We start from the raw sequence: 20,619 nt of genomic DNA, 5'->3' as shown, positions 1-20,619 counted from the left end.
TTTTTGATAAGAGCCATTCTGACAGGTGTGAAGTGGTATCTCATTGTGGTTTTTATTTGCATTTCCCTGAGATGAGCGATGAGTGATATCGAGCATTTTTTCATGTCTGTTGACCATCTGTGAATCTTCTTTAGAAAAATGTCTATTCAGGTCCTCTGCCTTAAAAAAAATTTTTTTTGGTCAGTTCTTTGTATATTTTGAATATTATCCCCTTTTAAGATGTATCATTTGCAAATAACTTCTCCTATTCAGTAGGTGGCCTTTTCATTTTGTTGACGTTTCCTTCCCTGTGCAAAAGCTTTTTAGTTTGATATAGTCCCAGTTGTTTGTTTTTGCTTTTGTTTCCCTTGCCTGAGGTCATTACTACTCATCTTTAACAATTTTAGGCTATTTTCAACATGTTACTTCTATTGGAACTTTAGAATTAATTTGTTCATTTAAAACAAATTCCCACTGGGATTTTTATTGGAATTGCATTACATGTATACTTTGATTTTTGAGATAATTTAACATTTAAAGTTTCACTTTCTATTGTCATGGTGTTGGTATTTGTAAATTCACCAGCCTCACTCCTACTCAACCCAGAGGTCTTGGTTTAGACCTTGCTTTCTTCAGGAAATATTTAAAAATTTATCTCCACCTCCCCTTATAGCATTCTGCCTTTATCTTCAGCATCGCACTTATCTCATTATACCATAAAGGCCTCTCAATTTTGTTATCTCCCACTAGATTTCAAGCTCATTGATAGAAAAAATAGTATGCTTAATTATGCTTTCCCAATAACAAGTTCAGAGGCTGCCTCATAAATAGTCATTCAATAAATATTTGTCTTTCCTTTGCAGTCTGTGTTTAGGAACTACGACCATGACCATGATGGGTATATCTCCCAAGAAGACTTTGAAAGTATAGCTGCCAATTTTCCCTTCTTGGATTCCTTTTGTGTGCTGGACAAAGATCAGTAAGTTTAATTTTGTTATATTATAATGCAGGTGTCCTGAAGCAGAAAATTACTATCAAAGGAGAGCAAAAAAGTCTCTCTCTAATTTATATCCTAAAAGCATTGATCCTAGTGATTTAATGAGATATGTCTAACTTTTTGCTGTTTTTTCTTGGTGTCCATGAACATGACTGGTTGGATAGAATCACAAGGCAGATCACATTGTTAGTGTTAAGTAGAGGGTCACGTACAAATTAGCCCAGCTCTCCATTTCACATATTACTGCTACTACTTAGCAGATGAACTATCATCAACCCCAAAACCTCCAGAAAAAAAAGAATAGAGGCTAATTATAGTTAGGTCTAGTACAGTAGAGTCTTCATCATCACTGGACCAGGGAGTAATCTTAAAAATCATCAAGTTAGTAAGATTTTTTTTTTTAGATTACTTACGGTGTTCAGCTACAGGTGAGCAGGTGACAGGTACAGATAGCCAGAAAGTGTCCAGGCTTTTTGTCTTTGCTAGCTCAAATGCTGTCTTGAGAAACAAAGGAAAAATATGTTTCTCTTTAGCTTCAAATGATTTTTGAGAGATTAAGTAACTTTAGAGGCTAAAACTGGATCGTTAAATTTTTTTTAAAATTGGCAAGAAACTCTGACATTAATAATTTTATCACTTCATTTTTAATTATGTGAGATTAGCTCCTAGTTTAAAAATTATCTGTAATGAAATACTGGATTTTATTTTGGTTATATATCCAAATTATATCATATTAAAATCCTCTAATATTTGTGTTGGTGTGAGAAATTTTTAAAAAGTTAAACCTGTAAGTGATTCAGCACAGGGAAAGCCTTGGTAACTTATCATAAACATCTTAAAACCTTAATCTATCTTCACTGTATAACTAGATCAGAGACATACTTTAAAAATACTTCTATACTTTTAAAATAAATTATTAGAAACATAAACTTCTCTTATAAAATCAAGTTTAAATTATCTGCTGACTTTAAATTATCTGCTGACTACCCACTTCTTCCCTGTTTGTTTCTGTCAGTAACATGTATGTAGAATATGAACTTAAAATCACTTTCCAGTCTTCATTTTCTTACTCTGCCATTCTTTAGATGGAACTGAGTCTGTCCCAGCAAATACATATATTTTTTCCTAAAAATATAATAATCTTCCCTAAAAATGAAGGTTTAAAGCATCCCTACATGATTTCTTGTCAGACATGCTTAGATATGTTGATTTTGAGAGGAAAGTGGACCATCCAGGAGAAGATTCTAGCAGGTTGTTGAAAATACGGCACCAAGATTCAAGAGAACAATCAGGGCAGGAGACAGAGATAGTCAGGTCTTCAGTCCAGTGGTGTGAGCTAGAGTCCCAGGAGTGTGAGCACATTCTGATGGGAAAGTTTATATTTTAATTAAAAAAAAAAATCTCTTGGTCCCACTGCACAGCATGTGGGATCTAGTTCTCAGACCAGGGATCGAATCCACACCCCCTGCAGAGGCAGCACAGAGTCTTAACCCCTGGACCATCAGGGAAGTCCCTCTGATAGGAAACTTTAGAGGAACGTGAGCATGGGGCCTGGGAAAGTGGCTTCAGGGACTCCTCTCCCCACGTGCAGAAGCTGAAAGACATGGATCCTTCAGAAGAGCTAGAGAAGGAGGAGCAGAAGAGGCGGAAGGGAGCCATGGCTACATGGAATCACTGGGGAGCATGGAGAAGGGATATCAAAAAGGGGGAATCCTGTCCCCATGTCACATGCTGCCAGGAGGTCAGCAAGTTCAAGGAATGAGAAAAGGCCACTGAGGATGTTACTGTGACAGCTTCAGTAGAATGGTGAATTAGAAACCTGATTATTTGGAGGAAAAGAGTAATTGAAGGAAATGGAAAAAAATGTCTACTGAATACTCCTCCGAAAAACTTCAGGAGTAAGAGAGAAAAGACAAGTATTGGAACTGGAGGCAGGAGTAAGGAAAGACCTTTTTAAGGAGGAGACATCCTGAGTGTATTTGTAAACAGAAGAAGGAGTGGCTGACAAGATGGAGCAGAACTTAGAAGGAGCAGTGTCCTGGAGACGGGGGTGGGGTGGGTGGAGGTGGGAGAATGACCCCAAGAAAGGACAGATGAGAGATAACGGAATTCTGAATTGGCACAGAAGGATGTGGTCTTCAACACAAGCTGATGTAGCGAGACGGCAACATGAAGTTCACCTACGTCAGTGGATTTGATGGGGTCTCTTGGTAAACAAGGAGTCAGGGTGTGCAGTGGTAAGTGGAACCAGAGGTTCTATGTGAAGAAGATCTGGGAGAATCACTCTAGTGAATGGTCTGTGTGCCAATAAGACATGAATGAAAAGGTTACCAATGGTAGTGATCTGGACAACATCAGGTGGAAAAATTTGAGAATGGTGGGTCCAGTTATCATGGTTTTCTGCCTTTCTCCAGCAACTTGATTCTTGCAAACCCTATTATGAGGCAAAGGCTAGAAAGGAGATGTCCTTCCGGAAGCCACTATTGGTAAATCTTCTGACTTTCTGTGCTACAGCGCACAAGTCACCACCCCCCCACCCCCAGCCCCCCACCCCACACACACTCTGCACTGAAAGCCGTCCTTTGAGGTCCTCTCCTTTCAGATGTGAATATGTGAACAGGATAGCGAACATTCCCACCTGCTTTGGTCACAGAGGTTTGGGAGGTGAGTGATTTAAGTGTGGCAACGACTGAGCGGCGTGTGTTTAAAGAGCCCTCTTTTCTTGGTTCTCTTCACAGGGATGGCCTGATCAGTAAGGATGAGATGATGGCTTACTTCCTGAGAGCTAAGTCCCAACTACACTGTAAAATGGGACCAGGATTTGTCCATAATTTTCAGGAGATGACCTATCTCAAGCCAACCTTCTGTGAACACTGTGCAGGATTTGTAAGTCTGTTTTTCAGTGTTTTCACTTGTATGTGGTGATTTGTGCAGTATTCTGAGAATGTGGGAAAATGGTCCAATAACAGAGTCCATGGTCTGTCTTAGATCATGTAAACCACAATGGCTCCCTGAAATGAAACATCTGATTAAAAGCAAGAGCTGCAGGTTGAGCTTGGAGAAGGCAATGGCAGCCCACTCTGGTGCTCTTGCCTGGAAAATCCCATGGAGGGAGGAGCCTGGTGGGCTGCAGACCATAGGGTCGCAAAGAGTCGGACACGACTAAGCGATTCCACTTTCACTTTTCACTTTCATGCATTGGAGAAGGAAATGGCAGCCCACTCCAATGTTCTTGCCTGGAGAATCCCAGGGACGGTGGAGCCTGGTGGGTTGCTATCTATGGGTTCGTACAGAGTCGGACATGACTGAAGCGACTTAGCAGCAGCAGCAACAGGTTGAACCATACTTTTTCTAGGAATGCAGGGCTGGTGAAGACAGGGACGGTTGGTGAGGACTATTAACTCAAGAGAGCAGTTTGACTGTTCTTACCTGCCAGGGAAAGGTTCTGCCCAGTGAGCCCTGGCAATCATCACTAAGTGGGTACAACTAAGTGGGGTATTTCTCATAGCCAGCTCTTCCCAGTTCTTGTTTTATATGGTGTCAATCACTAGAAATCTATCATGACATGGCTCAATAATTCATAGCTCAGAAAGGAAAAAAAATCTTTTCAAAGATAAGGTGGTTATAATAATAAATAACATTTACTTGGCATTTGACAGGAATGAACTATTTAGAGACATTAGTGTAATTGACCTGCATAACTAGCCCACAAGGTGGGCATTTTACTCTCCCCATTTGTGTATGAAGGGAGGGAGGTCCAGAGTGGATAACCCAATTCTCCCCAGATTTCACAGCCAATAATGACCAGATCTGAGACTCAAATGCAGGTATTCTGGTTGTACCTACACCACTGCAACAAAGGAGGGTTGTACACATCATTTCCCGTGTTTGATGATTCTTTGGCAGTTAAGATCAGGTTTGGCCTTTGTATTAAACAAAGACCCTTGAGCTCTGAACATCTTCTAATTGATATCCTAGTAATAAAAGATGGATGTGGTACCTACACGAGGGTAGCCCAGCAGCCAGGGGAGAGGCATTTGTTGAGGTGCCAACTCAGTTTTGTTAGCTTCATTCAGCAGTCATGTCCCGCTGTGGACCCACACAAAATTCATAGCTGATATCATATAAGCTCCCACTAAATTACATTTTCCCCTTTCATTCTTTTAAAAAGACAGTTTAATATTTATTTATTTACTTTTTTTCTGTGGCAGATCTTAGTTGAAGCAGGCGAGTACTTCATGCCACACATGGGCTTCTCTCTAGTTGTACTGCATGGTTCAGTAGTTGCAGTCAGAAGGCTTAGTTGCCCTGAGTCATGTGGGATCTTAGTTCCTTGATCAGGGATTGAAACCCCATCCCCTGCATTGCAAGGCAGAGTACCACTGGACTACCACTTTCATTCTTGAATAACTGGCTTTGAGGAGCTGAAGGGCAGGAGTTTCTATTCAAGCATCCCTCTGAGAATGGATAAATTTAGAGGCAGTGGTTACATCAAAGATGTGATCATAGCAGCTGCTGTGGTCAAGGGGCAAGGCCAGCCTAACAGCTTTCTTCGCCCACCCCAGGGAAAGAGAGGTTCTCTTACCAGCTATGCCATTGGGATTGTGTCACCTGACCACTTGATCATCAAACAAATACATCTCCTTTTTCATGTTTCTCTCTTCTGAGGGGGAGTTTTGCCTGTGTCTAGACCTGAAAAATGCTTGAGTGGGAGTGGGATAGAGCCATGTGCAACTCTCTACTGCAGAGGGAGGCCCAGGGAATTTCTTTGGCCAGGGCCCAGCTCAGCCAAAAGTCAAGTTGAGACTTTGACCCTGGCGTGGTGTGAGAGTTGGTAGGTCCTTATCAAACCTCAAGGTCTTATCTCTGCTCCCCAGTGCTTCTGGATGTCTCTCCCTTCCATGGAGGGGAACAACAAGGTAGGATTCTTGGAGCTTCCACACTCCCCTCCTCAACTCTTCACAGTGCATTTGCTGCACTAGGTTTTAGATGTAGCTGTGATCAGGTAGAACGCTCTGGACTTGGAGTCCAGAACTCTGAATCTCAATTCTGCCCTTAACTCTGTGTCCTTGACCAAGTTACAGATCATCTCTGAGTCTCTATTTTCCTATTTGTAAGAAAGGGTTAAGACTTACCTGTCATGTTGTTGTGATGAGTAAATGATATCAGATGTTGCATGCCACAGAGCTCAAAGTAAATCCTTCTCTCTTTGTTTTTTAGTGTGCCTTGATACTTTTGGAGTTTAATTGAAATTAATTCATTTATAGTTTTAATAGCCCTTTTTACTTTCCAAAATACACTTAATTTCATTGCTACAATTTGAGTTGATTTTTACACAGGCATATTAAAAAAAAACCTCATTGGTTTTCAAAGGGATTTATAAAATATCATGTTCTACATGGGCATTGAAGGGACTTATGGGGGAATAGAAGGAACTATTTTTTAGTGCCTGGACCACATACTTTTGAAATAAATTCCATTTTGAGGGTAAGGAAGGCAAACAGACACTGCTTGAAAAACATTGATTTTAGAATTAGAATTCCAAAGCTGACAGCGTTTTGCTAATTCCCTTACTTTGAACTCCGGAGAAGTTAAGTGACTTCCCTAAGGTCACATGGATCATGAGCAGCAGAATCATGACTCATATTCTGGTCTCCTGATGCTCAGTCCAGCACTCCTTCCACCACAAACAATCACCCCTACAAGAGCCTGAGATCTCACAGTCAAAGGGCTTTGGGAAGTATCCTCTCCTGTCCTTGGCTTGTATGCTGACCCAGAGCCTCTTTCTGCCTCGTGTTGTCTCCTGGTTCTTAAGTAAGCATTAGCAAGCAATGCTCTTACTTGCCCTCCTCATGTGTCTCATGCTTGACTTTATCTTTTTTAGCATTTAGCAGTTTCTGCAGCTGTGCTAATAACATGCTATAGCCAGATAATCAAATGCTTCTTAAACCTTATCCTCTCTTGTCCTAGATCAGTGGCTTTTGCTCTGATCTCATGCTAAACACCCAGGATCCATGGCTTCCTGTCTTTCCTCAAGTGACACATTCTTCACCTTCTTCTTTCCTTACTGACTAGCTATGAGATCTTGTCAAGTGACTTTACCTCTCTGTAGCTCAGTCTCCTTATCTGTAAAAATGATATAATTATCATTACCTATCTCATAAGGATCTGGAGGAGGGCATGGCAACCCACTCCAATATTCTTGCCTGGAGAACCCCCAGGGACAGAGGAGCCTGGCAGGCTACAGTCCATGGGTTCGCAGAATCAGACATGACGAGCGACAAAGCACAGGGATATTGTGAGCAGTAAATGAATTGCTACACATAGCTTACTCATTACTCACTTTGTGAAACTGCCCTTCACATAGCAAGAGTTCATTCAATGCTATCACTGTTATTTTTGTTATTACAAAGACCAAGGGCTCTGTGAGGAAACATTTTCTCATACCCACAAAGTTTCCCAGATGTGGGACCTTGCAAAGCATTTGACTTCCTGCATCATGACACTCACCTTTTATAAAAGGGAAGCAAACTTGATTATCATAAAGATCCTTACAGTTCTGACAGATGTGATTGGCTTACCTACCCACTTCCTTTTCTGCAGTGACACCTCCCCATGCCTCTTCCAGTCATCCGAGACACCTGAGGCCTTGCTTCCAGTTAGTTGTCTTAATAATCCTTCCTGTCTCCAAGGCAAAATATTACCTTGTCCCAAGAGACATTTGTAATGTTTTCTGAAGGAACAAATTACTTTTCAGGCTCAAAGGAATCACTCACCACTGGTGGGATTTCCTTGTCAGAAAGAGAGTAAGGAGCAACCTTCCTTACTACTTTCTCTTCTCCTAGGGCCATGATGCCCACACTCAGGGCATTGTTCTCCTATAACACATTGTGTACAACACCCCCGTCTGTGTCAATAGCCCCTACCAGCCCTGTTTCTATCAAAATGATTTCATTAGGTAGATATCAGTCACTCAGCCTAACCACAAAGAGGTTAGGAATGGAGCTTCTCCAACTTTAGGGCTAAGCCCATTTAATTCATCCATGCTCCCTGCTCCTGATGTCCCTGGTTCCCATATGCAAGGGCTGCAGGAGGCCTGAGAAAGAATGTGGGCAGCGCCCTTCTTCACGGAGGTTACAGCGAGGCAGGGGCTTGTGAGGACAGTCACCATGATAATAATCCTCAAGTGCCTGGGCAGACACTCCCTTGTCACTTCCTCCATCCTACCTGGGTTGGCACAACTTCTACCTGGGTTGGCACAGCCCGGGCACAGACCATACCCCGGGCACATGGAGAGAATAATGACATGAACAGATGCAAGATCTTTTCCTCTTTTGTGTTCCATCAAGGCAGAAATGCTTCTCAGAAAATAACCACGCAAAATTCAAATGCTTTAGTAGGATGGTTTGCTGGGTTGCTTACTTTCCCGTGCTGTGTGCTGTGCTGTGCCTAGCTGCTCAGTCGTGTCCCACTCTTTGTGACCCTGTGGACTGTAGCCCACCAGGCTCCTCGGTCTATGGGGATTCTCCAGGCAACAATACTAGAGTGGGTTGTCATGCTCTGCCCTGGGGGATCTTCCCACCCCAAGCATCGAACCCAGGCCTCCCCATTGCAGGTGGATTCTTTACCGTCTGAGCCACAAGGGAATCCCAAGAACACTAAAGTGGGTAGCCTACCCCTTTGTCGGGGGAACTTCCCCACCCAGGAAACGAACTGGGGTCTCCTGAATTGCAGGTGGATTTTTCACCAGCTGAGTTACCCAGGAAGCCCTTAATTTCCTGTAGGGGGCGCCAGAGCAGTGGGAATTGGAAGGTTGGGACTAGGTGTGTGTGCACTGCCACGCGTGAGACACAGCTAGTGGGAACCTACGGTTCAGCGCGGGGACCTCAGTGGGTGCTTGGCGGCGGCCTAGTTGGATGGCATGAGGAGTGGGCATAGGAGGAAGGCTCAAGAGGGAGAGATATATGTGTATATATATATAGCCGATTCACTTTGCTGAGCAGCACAAACAAGCATAACTAGAGTTGTAAAGTAACTGTACCCTAATTTAAAAAAAAAAAAGAAAAGAAAAGGAAAGGAAACCAGAGGGATCGAGGGCTTCCCAAGGCAGAGGGACAAAATCTTTCTGTGAATTTTGCTGAGCGCGCATCACAACAGAGTCCAATAAATTCACCAGTATCAGCTTCCCATCCCAGCTCCCGTTTGGCTCCCAGAAAGAAAACGGAAGCCAAACTCCTGTTATTGCTCCAGCTGGAGTGGGCCGGGAGAGGGTCCTTCTATCTGACAGGAAGGGTGTCAGGAGCAGCCACATCCTGTTTGTGCACTGCCAGTCATCGCGCTTCCCAGGACTTCCTTCTCTGCGGCCTTGTTTTCTTTCCAGATTTCTCTTCAGATTCCCTGACATTCCTTTGTCTTTTTGTTACAGCTCTGGGGCATAATCAAGCAAGGATACAAATGCAAAGGTATGTAAATGTTATTTTGTTAAAATTTTAAATGTGACATTTGGGGCAGAAGTCATAGTTGTCTGATGGAAACTTAAAAGCTTTGGGCATCTTGGAGAACCTGGGGCTGTGGGGCTACTGGCAACTGAAGAGTTAATGTGTCTAGGAAAGGACTCCCTGACATTTCATTTCGGAGAGCCCAGGCTGGAATTTTATCCCAAGCAAACTACACTTATCATCCCACACACATCTGACCCCTATCTCTAAGGTGTCCTGATCATCATTAGCACACATTCAAGGTGGGATTTCTGAGGAGAGCAAGCCCAATGGAAATACTGTATATAAGAACTTTGTCCTTCAAGGGAAAAAAGAGAACCCATGCTCATTTCTGTAATACATACGCATCTCTTTCGGCTCTCACATAGCTAGTCCTGTCTCTACTAGATTACAGATGATGATGAGAGAAGAGGAGACACTTTTGCCCTTTTCAGTCAATTTGTTCATATACTCCCCCCATTTAATTGAAATCTATAGCAATTGAATAAATATATATTTAATAAATGCAAATTTTAGATACTTTTGTTGCTACTTGTAGATAAAAGATTATTACATATAATTATGTAATATGTATTATGTATTATGCAAACTGTTCATACTGGTTCTTTTAAGAATCTGATAATGCTCTTGAAGAGTATAATAAAACCACAAAAGGAATATTGTAATCACAGAATGCCTTCAGATTAATAATGTTCCCTGTGATGCCTTTTTTTCTCTAGCTATCTTTCAGTATTTGGCTCTCATTTTACAAAGAGTAGGGAGCTTCCTTAAACCTCTCTGGGAGTCACACTTTAGTGCTCAGGAAAAAAAAAAATTCCCTTTAATTTTCTGAATCAGTTATCTTAGTCTAACTTGAATTGTTCCTTTCAAGCAGCAAAGATACTCATTTCTCCCCCTTATGCCCTAGACAGACCGACAGACAGACACACACACATACAATTTTATGAAGATGAAAACCAATTAAACCCTAAGATCTCTGCTCATATGGTATTTTCTCTTAAAGATACATAGAGTGAAAAGTCTAATTAAAACAGACCAAACATCATTACAATTTGATCTTTCCATGATGTCATTACAAAACCATTTGAAACTAGACCACTTAGGACTGCAGTCAGCCAGTCTCCAGGCTGCAGACCAGTACCTGCTGTCAGATCAGCAGCAGCATTAGATTATAAATAAAGTGCACGGTAAATGTAATGTGCTTGAATCATCCCCAAACCATCTTCCCTACCCCTGGTCTGTGGAAACATTGTCTTCCATGAAGAAACTGGTCACTGGTGCCAAAAAGTTTGGGGATCACTGCTTTAGAGGGAAACGGTTTGTTTTGAAAATAATGAGAAAGCTCCTTTTTGATGGTGAGAGAGAAATATACCCTTTAAAATGATCGTATCTGTCTAGTGATTCTAAGAGGAATGTAGAACTGTCATTGTATCATAGGAAGTAATTATGCTGTTATCTTCCAAAGTGGCCAAAATTTTCTACCCCAAGTAGCAATTAATATCTACTTTCTTAACTAAAGCATCTCATGGGACGATCACAGGGTCTGCTGCTTGCCATTTCCAAGCCACAGTCAATGAAACATGTTTACTGAGCATAAGCTCACCTTGTCTTCTGTTTCTGTGCCAAGAGAGGAAGTGAAAGATGAAATCACTTGCTCTGGAAAAGGTCTGGGGACATGAAGAAGAATAGAAAATGCAGACACATCCTGAATGGAGGGATGCCTTGCTGTTAGTAATGAGAGGCAGCAGTAGGTCCTGGGAGAGGGTAGATGCTGAGGCTTCTCACCCTCGTTCTGGCTCAGGGTGTGCATTTGTGGGGAACGGATCTCGGTCTGGAGAAGAACCCCAGTCCCATGTAATTTACGTCTAGTTTGGGGACAAAGGCAACTCCTTCTCTTAGGCTGCCCCAGCACTTTAATGAACTGTCAAGAAGAAGCAACAGAACAAATATGAGAAACTGTAGGAACCCCAGGAAGGGAAGAGAGTCCTGTTGGCCCTTTTACTGCCCCTAGACACACCCTGTGGATCTGAGATTAAACACAGAAACGAGGGTGGGGGAGGGGAGTCCTGACAGCCCAAAGACCACCCTGGAAACCTGGTCAGCACCCAACACACGAGGTTCACACTAATCACCTGTGATGCTTTGGGTTGTTTCAGATTGTGGAGCCAACTGTCATAAACAGTGCAAAGACCTCCTGGTTCTGGCCTGCAGGAGGTTTGCCCGGGCACCCTCCTTGGGCAGCAGTCATGGGTCACTGCCTGGAAGTCCCTCGTTGCCCCCAGGTAATGTCTTCTACTTTCTTTCCTACTGTGATTTCTCTCTGCTCACCTTCCAGTCCTGCACCTTGGCTGAGTTCTGGATCTAAAACTGGTCAGAGACGTTATAAACACAAAGGTCTTCTTCAGGGTGAGCAGCAGTGGCTAAAAACCCTTGAACTGCACACGCTGCTTTCTGCTTTCAGGTCTCAATAACCTGAGGCCAATTTCACTCCGCCTCTGATCTGCTCCTGTAGGACCTTGCCCTTTGGACTCCTGTTGTCTGCAACCACTTTGACCGTTTGCTATGAAGCAGTCGGATGTCAAATAATCACAATAATCACAGTAAGCTTTCCCCTTCCAGTGCAGGATGAGGTGTTTGAGTTCCCTGGTGTCACTGCTGGACACCGAGACCTGGACAGCAGAGCCATCACACTGGTCACAGGCTCCTCTGGCAAGATCTCCGTGCGGCTGCAGCGGGCCACCACCAGCCAGGCTACCCAGACTGAGCCTGTGTGGTCAGAGGCTGGCTGGGGGGACTCAGGGTCCCACACCTTCCCCAAAATGAAGTCCAAGTTCCACGACAAAGCAGCAAAGGACAAAGGCTTTGCCAAGTGGGAAAATGAGAAGCCCAGGGTGCAGGCTGGTGTGGATGTTGTTGACCGAGGCACCACGTTCGAACCTGACCAGGATGAAGCAGACATGGATGAGACCAAACAGGATGGTGAGGTCAGTGCTGGTCAAACCACAAATAAAATCAGAAGAGGGAAGCAGAAAGGGACTGAGATGAGTATTATTGCAAATCTACAAGGCCACCCTGGTAGTTTTGAGAGCAGAATGGCTGGGAATCAAGATATATCACTTTTGTTTTTTTAAAGACATATCACTTTTAGTCTTGCTGTTGGCTAATTATGTGACTCTGGACAAATGGTCTCTTCTCCTTGGACCTCAGTTTCATCATGTATAAAATTGAACCAAGGGACTTCCTGGTGGTCCAGTGGTTAGGATTTCACCTTCCAATGCAGGCAATGTGGGTTTGATCCCTGGTCAGGGAAGTAAGATCCCACATGCCTCATGGCCAAAAAACCAAACATAAGACAGAAACAATATTGTAACAAATTCAACATAGGCTTTGAAAATGGTCTGCATCAAAAAAATAAATAAATAAATAAAAATTAAAAAAAAAAACAAAACACCTGAACTGAATGGGGTCTAAAACTCAGCGAAGATTTTCCTGTCTGTGTACTGATGTGATGTCCAGGGACCCTTGTGTGTATCCAATCTATCAGTACACTATGCCCACTAGCTACTAGTTTTCCAACTAGAATCAGGGCCCTTCCTCAGAGAAGGCATTGGAAGCAAAAAGTTTGCAGACAGAGGAGAGTTGGAAACTCTTGCTCCTACTTAAAAAAAAGAAAAGCCTTTTGACAGCATCATGGGGGAGAGGGTGGTGAATATCAGAGGTGTGTGGGCTTCAGGATTCTATAAGAGCCTTTGCCTCCACACAAAAATGATGCTCAAATCATCCAAAGCAAATTGGGAAGCATATGGAATGTGTTACAAGCTGAAAATATAAATTGATTCAAGATGAACTTAGATAAATTTATTAGTCAACAGTCTAGAGTGTATTAAGAAAAGGATTTGAGGAAATTGGTGTCATATTCCTAACCTTTAAAGCAATGTCATGGAAGGCAGCCATTGCCTCCCTCCTGAATCATAAACAGAATATTAGGTTAGTCAGAGATCCTACTGGATCAAGCCGATGCTCTTTATTCTTGTGATTGGACCTCCACATTCCACTTGTCATCGGGAGATCTCAGCACAGTCTCCATAGTTATCTATGATGAGAAAAATGTCAATGACCTTTAACCAAAATTCCTTCCTCATTGAAGACAGTAAGGATGCCACACATGATCGTCAGTCATATGAAGTTTATTGTAAGTTCCTGCTGAGCCATTGTTTCCCTCTTATAACAATAACTTTTAAAACAGCTTTATTGAGATATAATTTGTGTACTATAACATTTCCCCATCTAAAGTATATAATTCAGTGGGTTTTCGTATATTCACAGAGTTGCACAACTGCCACTACAATCTAAATTAAGAACATTTACACCATGTGCTGGGTGGATTACATGATCTTTTAATTCTCTCTAAATCTTGAGAGCACAAAATACTGGTCATTTGTGAGGTTCCCTCAAAATTATCTGATAAATTGCTTTCTGGGGATAGTTTTATTTTACCAAGAGAGATCTCGTGGTACAACAGGTTCTGATTCATATTGCAGGATGGCTGACTTCAGCTGAGGACACTGAAGGCAATTGTGTTGGCATTTGGAAGAAGTAAGAAAAGAAACTCTGAAGAACACTCCAACGCTCAGGAAGTTATCTGAAAAGATATCTGGACATTTACTGGCTTGTGACACTGTGGGATCTATGACTGAACTATGGGCCAGAGGATTTACCCTATGAACTATTTATTTCCTCCTCCCCTGATCCAAGTGAGGTGCCACAGAGAGATGTTATGTAGTTGGTGATTTTCGCTCCTTTCTCTAGAGCCATTTATATACGGATGAAATGGAAGCTTTTGGCCATGTACTTGATATTCATTCTCTAAACTCAGACTTTACTTTTCTGTGAGAATGTTACTTCAGTGTTTTTATAAACTTCTAAGGTGGGCATTTAACAAGAAGTCGATTTAATGGTGTTTTTGTGTGCTTTTTGGACGGGACGAGGACTTAACATTTTCTTGAGAGACAAGGAAGCTCTTCCAGGCTTGGAATGCAGTGGTTCTTCTAATAATGATTTGTTGCAAGGAGAAGCTGTTTACATTGTTCTTACCATACAATGTGCAACAAGCCACACTTTTATAATCATATGTCTTACTAATTCTGCATCACTAGGTAGCCATGATACATCCATGAAAACTCCCCTAATATTTATAATTGCCATGGGGAAAAATTCACTAAATACTTGTCCCATCTGACTATGTTTAGCCATCTTTCCTAAGACTGCTATTAAGAAGTGTCAATAGCAATGAAAAAAATCAATTCAAGTTTTTGGCATGCTCTTCCTAAGAAACTGCCATCCATGGTTAAAAAAAAAAAGGAGAGACATAGAAAGCAAATCACCACAAACTGCCTCTGATTAACATTTCATTTAAACTTTTAAAGTATCAGTATTTTGAGTATCTTCCTTTGACTCAGCATTACTAGACACGGGTCTGTTTCTTACATGATGAATTAGCAGAAAGCACTTGGTTTTCAAGATATTGAAAAATAGAGATGGGTTTGAGCCTAGGGGTGAGGAGAATGACCTGCTACCAAGGACCAGTCAGAGGCTGGATCCACAGAGGCACACTGGTCTGCATCTGGGAGCAATCCACGTTAAGACGGAGTTTCTTTGGGGGCAGTTGCTTCAATAAAGAAATGCCTTTCTTCTCACTTTCTATTAGGTAAATGAAGACAGTTCTGTTCAGCAAACACTTGTTGAGTACCTGCTCTGGGAAGGTCCTGTGTTAGATGCACAAAGAGGAGCAATCCTTCATCTCTCCCCTTGGAGATGAGAGTCTGTGCATGTTAAGGCAAGGTGACTCTCTAAAATACTGTTTCAAGTTCGCTAGAACTGACTTAATCAGGCCAAACAGATCCAGAGATCAATTTGCAAAGATAATGCAAATTAAATAAAGTTACTAGGTGAGGGGTTGTGATTAAGCTAGAAAATATAAGAACCCACCATTTGCAAGCACCTCAGAAAGCAAACAGCCATTCTCAGCATTGGTTCTATGTATATATACTCTATATTCCTATTCATAAATGCAACGAAATACATGTTACCAAAATTAATAACAGAAAATGGTAATTTAAGTATAAGAAAACTTTCTTCTATGTCTTATGTTGTTGTTAAGGAATGTTAAGACTTATTTTTTGTCTCAAAGCAGTTATTTCACTTGCCATTTAGTTTGGATTATTTTTGAGATTTCAAATATACAGAAAGTTTTATATGGTCAGCCTTCCTGTTAGAAAGATACTAAAATGAAACGAGTAAAAACAAACCAAAAAAATAATAAAACAAGCATATTTGTGTGTATATATGTATATAAATTATTTTGTATATGTGTGTTTATATATATACATGGCTAGTGGTTAGGATTCAGTGCTTTCACTGCTTCCATGGCCCAGGTTCAATCCCTGGTTGGGAACTGAGACCACTCACGCCATGTGGCAAAAACAAAAACAAAACCAATGAGTATTATTAGATACGAATGGGCTTCCCCGATGGCTTAGCAGGTAAAGAATCTACCTGCAATGCAGGAGACATAGGAGACACAGATTTGATCCCTGGGTCAGGAAGATTCCCTGAAGGAGGAAATGGCAACTCACTCCAGTATTCTTGCTGAAAAATCCCATGGACAGAGGAGCCTGGAAGGCTACAGTCCAGAGGGTCACAGAGTGGGACATACTTGAGCAAACACACACAAAGGAAATACTAGACACAGCAACTGAGTCTTCATTGGAAGATGTGCAAACTGGATTGATGTTTTTCCAGATCTGTCTAAAGAGTGATCCTAATTGATATTTTGAACACTTTATGTGGAGAGACTGTTTCCTGAAGTAATAATGTGCCCAGATTTCCATGGTAACAGAGTCTCTCCAAAAATCAAAGAAGTTTGTTATTTGACAATGAAGGCAGGACTCCTACAGAAGGAAGTGCCGAACTGTTACTGATGGCAGGAAGCTTAAGCATCCTGAAGATAAATATCTGGAGTTTTGACTGAAGAGGTAAATTCAGTCAAATGAGATTCCCACAGCACACCTTTGGCATGCAATCCACAGCCAGATTAAATCCCATCTCTGCCAGTTGTAGTCATGAGATCCTGGGCAAGTTATGTACATATATTTGAGCCTGTTTTCACATTTGAAAAGGAGAGATTTCACCACCTTCTTCAACTACCTTCTGTGTGTGTGTTCATTTGCTCAGTCACGTCCAACTCTGCGACCCCACGGACTGTAGCCCTCTAGGCGCCTCTGTCCATGGGATTTTCCAGGCAAGAATACTAGAGTGGGTTGCCATTTCCTCCTCCAGGGGATCTTCCTGACCCAGGGATCAAACCCTTGTTTCCTGCATTGCAGGTGGATTTTTTACCCCTAAGCCACGGAGAAAGCCTTCTACCTTACAGAGTTTTAAAGATCAAGTCTAATAATACAAGTAAAAGTACTTTGTAAAGACCTTATAAGAATATTATCTTATAGTCAAATAGGGTTCTTTTCTAAACTTGTCTTCAGACTACACACTTACATGACTCTGTTCTTTGGAGGCTCTAAATCCAACATTTAACTAAATTTTGTGTCAAAGAAGAATTAAACAAGGAAATATTCACAGGGTTTTATTTTTTATTCCTGGCACTGTGTGTATATAGGGTCAGCTCTGTTCTGTTTTCTAACATTGGTTATTCTCACTCTGTTTGAAAATAGGTAGATGAGATTAAGAAACTAAATGGGTAAAATGTAAATAAACTGAGAGAAAAAGATCAAAGTATAAAGGTGCTTTAGAGGTTGACCTTTTGAAAGAATTTATTTTACTACAGGGATACAAAAGGAAAATAAAACTTAACTTTTTAAATAAAAAGTACTCCATTTATTTGACATCTGCAATGTATTCTATAACTACTGAAGGTGGTAATGATAGGAAACTACTTGAATTTAAGGTTCATCAGAAAACTGCTTCCTCCATGCTTCATCCAAAACTTGCTTGCTGAAGTTTAGAGAGTACTCAGACCTCGAACAAAAATATTTATTCTCTTCTTAAGAGGTTAATGGCAACCACGTTGGAATTCACATCTATTCAGAATCTAAGTGACTTGCAGTTTACACAAAATAGCATAAGGAAAGCATCACACAGGGCATTCTATAAAGCAGTGGACCCTAATGCCTTAAAAATAGAATGGCTTTAAAAAAAAAAAAAGTAAAAGGAGGGATGGAGCAGTTATGGCTCAACCAAAACCCAGCAACAAAATGAGGTGTGTTAAACCTTGATTGGATTCCGGGCCAAAAAATAAATAAAGCAGATATTTTTTAGAGGGCAATATATTGATAATTTAAATATTTAAATTTGGGGAATTTAAATATGAATTATATATTAAATGACATACGGAATGAATGTTATTAATTCACTCCAGTCTGAGATTTTATGGTTATGTAGGAGAATGTCTGTTTTTAGGAGATACCTACTGAAGTAGTTAGGGATGAAGTATCAATATCTGCAATTTACTTTGAAATGGTTCAGTAAAAAGAAAAGGAAAGCTTTTTCTGTAGAGTGATAAAGCAAATGTGGCAGGATGTTAACATCTGTTATATTAGGTAGAGCGTTATGTAATAGGGAAGAACCTTTGTATTCTATTAGAAGCTAATCACTAAAGGGATGTTGCCTATAAGCTTAAATTATATATAATGGTGCATCTCTGGGAAACTTGCCTCCCAGGTAATGAGCATTAAGCAAAAACACCTTTGTTTAGCTAGCTCACAGGAAATGACCTGACCAGGCCCACCTGTGAATGACTACAGGCAGTAAGAAATTAACATCCCCTCAGGAGGCTGACTGGAACCAGGAAAAGTTTGACCTTACTTTTCCTCCTTTTAGTGTAAAAGAAGCCTGAATTCTAACTCAGGCAAGATGGTTCTTTGGGACATGAGTTCACCATTTTCTCAGACTGCTGGCTTTCTGAATGAAGTCGCCACTCCTTGCTCCAAAAACTTCCCTCTTGATTTATTGGCCTGTCATGAAGCAAGCAGTACAAACTTGGACTTGGTAACAAATTTTGTTGTAGTCAGTCAAGAGCCTTGTTGCTCATGGCTAGCCAGCCCTGGTTGGGGAATTTTCAGGTAAGGCCCTAGCAGGTGCTGGGGTCCCTCGTCCTGAGGATCTTCCCTTTGAATTTCCCTAATGCAGCACCGGCTGCCCCAGTGTATGGTAGTCAGAGCAAGGAATCAACATTTGGGAGCCAATGGGATCCATACAGTAGGGTAAGTCATCCTGTTGTGAATAGTCGGGCCTTTATTTCCTCTCTAAGGCTTCTTCTCTGGAAGAGTTAATTTTTTTGTATTTGAGTAGGGTACCCTACTGGAGAGAGGCAAGAGTGGTTGGACTTTTGCCTGATTTATGAACTGGTTCATTTTTTACTTTGGATGCACTTTTGTGTATATTATGTATTTTGCTTGTCTTGAATTTCCTGTTTTTAAAAAATGGGGAATTTTAAACGATCAACTAGTTTCAACTATCCCTAAAGCAAGTCTTCTGAAGCTTATTTTGAATAAGACAAATGCATGAGTGGGAAGACGATGATATTTTATTGTAACAATGTGTGGCCATAGTACCTTTTGGGATCTCCACAAGGGGGTTTAGGCAGGGTTATCTTGGGGTCCTGTGCCCCAAGTACTGTGACCTTTCTTGCATTAATTATGTCATTTATGGTCTACTGTGTTGTTGGTATTTGTAAAACCCCAAGACCAAACTTGAGGGTTTATTTAGGATTTTGTGTTTCTTTGGGTTTTTCATTTCATTTTGTTTGGTATTGTTTCTCCATTTACAGCCAAAGAAATTTTGTGATATTTAAAACTTTTACTGATGTCAAATGGAGGAAAGGATCAGGAAAAAAAGCAAAGGAAAAAAAACCTGTCTGTTCTTGTCCAAGAGTGGGACATTCCCAAGAAGAGTAAGGTTCCATTTGGCTCCTAAAATGACCAGAATCTATGAATAGAAGTCTTTTCCATAAATGTTATTATAAAAGGGTACTGCCATCTAGACAGGTTAGCTTGATTTCGCACATCTGCCAGAAACCCAATTTGAATCCAATCTCTTTTGTAAGTGATGGACTTTACATTGCTGTACCTCATTCATGACTGAAATTTTGGAATGGGAGCTTTGAGGTCCCTGTGTTTGTATGTGTAAAACAGATGTGTGGCACTGCCAAAATTAATTATAAAAGAGCTCTATTTAATTAGTTTAAAGGAAATTAAGCACTTACATAAATACTCAAACATATAAGACATTGGCCAGAATACATTTTAGGTTCATAAATACTCAATATTGAATTCATATCTGGTATATCTGGTACTAAAGTTACCTTGGGCTTCCCAGGTGGCTCAGTGGTAAAGAATCTGCTTGCCAATTCAGAAGACATGGATTTGATCCCTGGGTCAGGAAGATCCCCTGAAGGATGAAATGAAAACCCATTCCAATATTCTTGCCTGGAAAATCCCAAAGGCAGAGAACGCTGGAGGGCTACAGTCCGCAGGGTTGCAAACAGTCGGCTGAGCACACATGCAATCATTAAAGTTACCCTAACCTTCCTGGTTTGATTAATACAGACATGGTTTTACAGTTACGAGTTAGGTATAATACTTTTATTGTACATATGTTTACTAGAAATCAAATAAGACCTTATTATTCCTGTTACAAAATTTGTCAGTAAGAAAAATAAATGATATGACAAAGCTTTTAAGTAAATAGAGGTAAATGAGGTAAGAGTTTTCAATAATCTTTAGGAATATTATGTTTTGGGAATGTCTAACTAAAATAGTCTCTCCAGATTTTTGTAACTTGAAACTAAACTAAATTAAATGAAGAGAATTCATTTACTATCTGAGTCATTTCAAATAGGATAAAGTAGTGGAACATTAATTGCTGGGCAGGTCTAAGTTTACCTACCTTTGCTTCTTAGGAGAGGAAGACCAAAGCATATGTTTATCAATCAGTAAATGCTGATATGATAAACAGATACAGTCACTGTATTATTTTTAAAGCTTTTTTTAAGGTTTGTAATTTTAAAAAGTTGTGAAACAAAGAAATCCTTACTACTTTTCTTACCAGAATTCATTAGAAAAGCAACAGTTA

General features: G+C 40.9%; 1 protein-coding gene across 6 annotated transcripts in view; it reads left to right on the top strand.

The window, feature by feature from the left end:
* The window catches only part of RASGRP3 (RAS guanyl releasing protein 3), a 111,776-nt gene extending 97,347 nt beyond the window's left edge, over nt 1-14,429 (top strand). For all 6 annotated transcript variants that reach the window (XM_061155613.1, XM_061155615.1, XM_061155617.1 and 3 more), the window contains 6 exons: nt 843-958; nt 3,715-3,862; nt 9,402-9,438; nt 11,631-11,756; nt 12,094-12,458; nt 14,016-14,429. In XM_061155613.1, coding sequence (XP_061011596.1) covers nt 843-958; nt 3,715-3,862; nt 9,402-9,438; nt 11,631-11,756; nt 12,094-12,458; nt 14,016-14,024 — 801 coding nt within the window. In that variant the 3' untranslated portion in view covers nt 14,025-14,429. The remainder of the gene's footprint in view (nt 1-842; nt 959-3,714; nt 3,863-9,401; nt 9,439-11,630; nt 11,757-12,093; nt 12,459-14,015) is intronic.
* Nucleotides 14,430-20,619: the final 6,190 nt, after the last annotated feature.

Source organism: Dama dama, chromosome 11 (genome assembly GCF_033118175.1).
Source record: "Dama dama isolate Ldn47 chromosome 11, ASM3311817v1, whole genome shotgun sequence".
Taxonomy (NCBI): Eukaryota; Metazoa; Chordata; class Mammalia; order Artiodactyla; family Cervidae; genus Dama; species Dama dama.
Note: the sequence above shows the minus strand (reverse complement) of the source record. Positions and strands in the feature narration are given on the sequence as shown.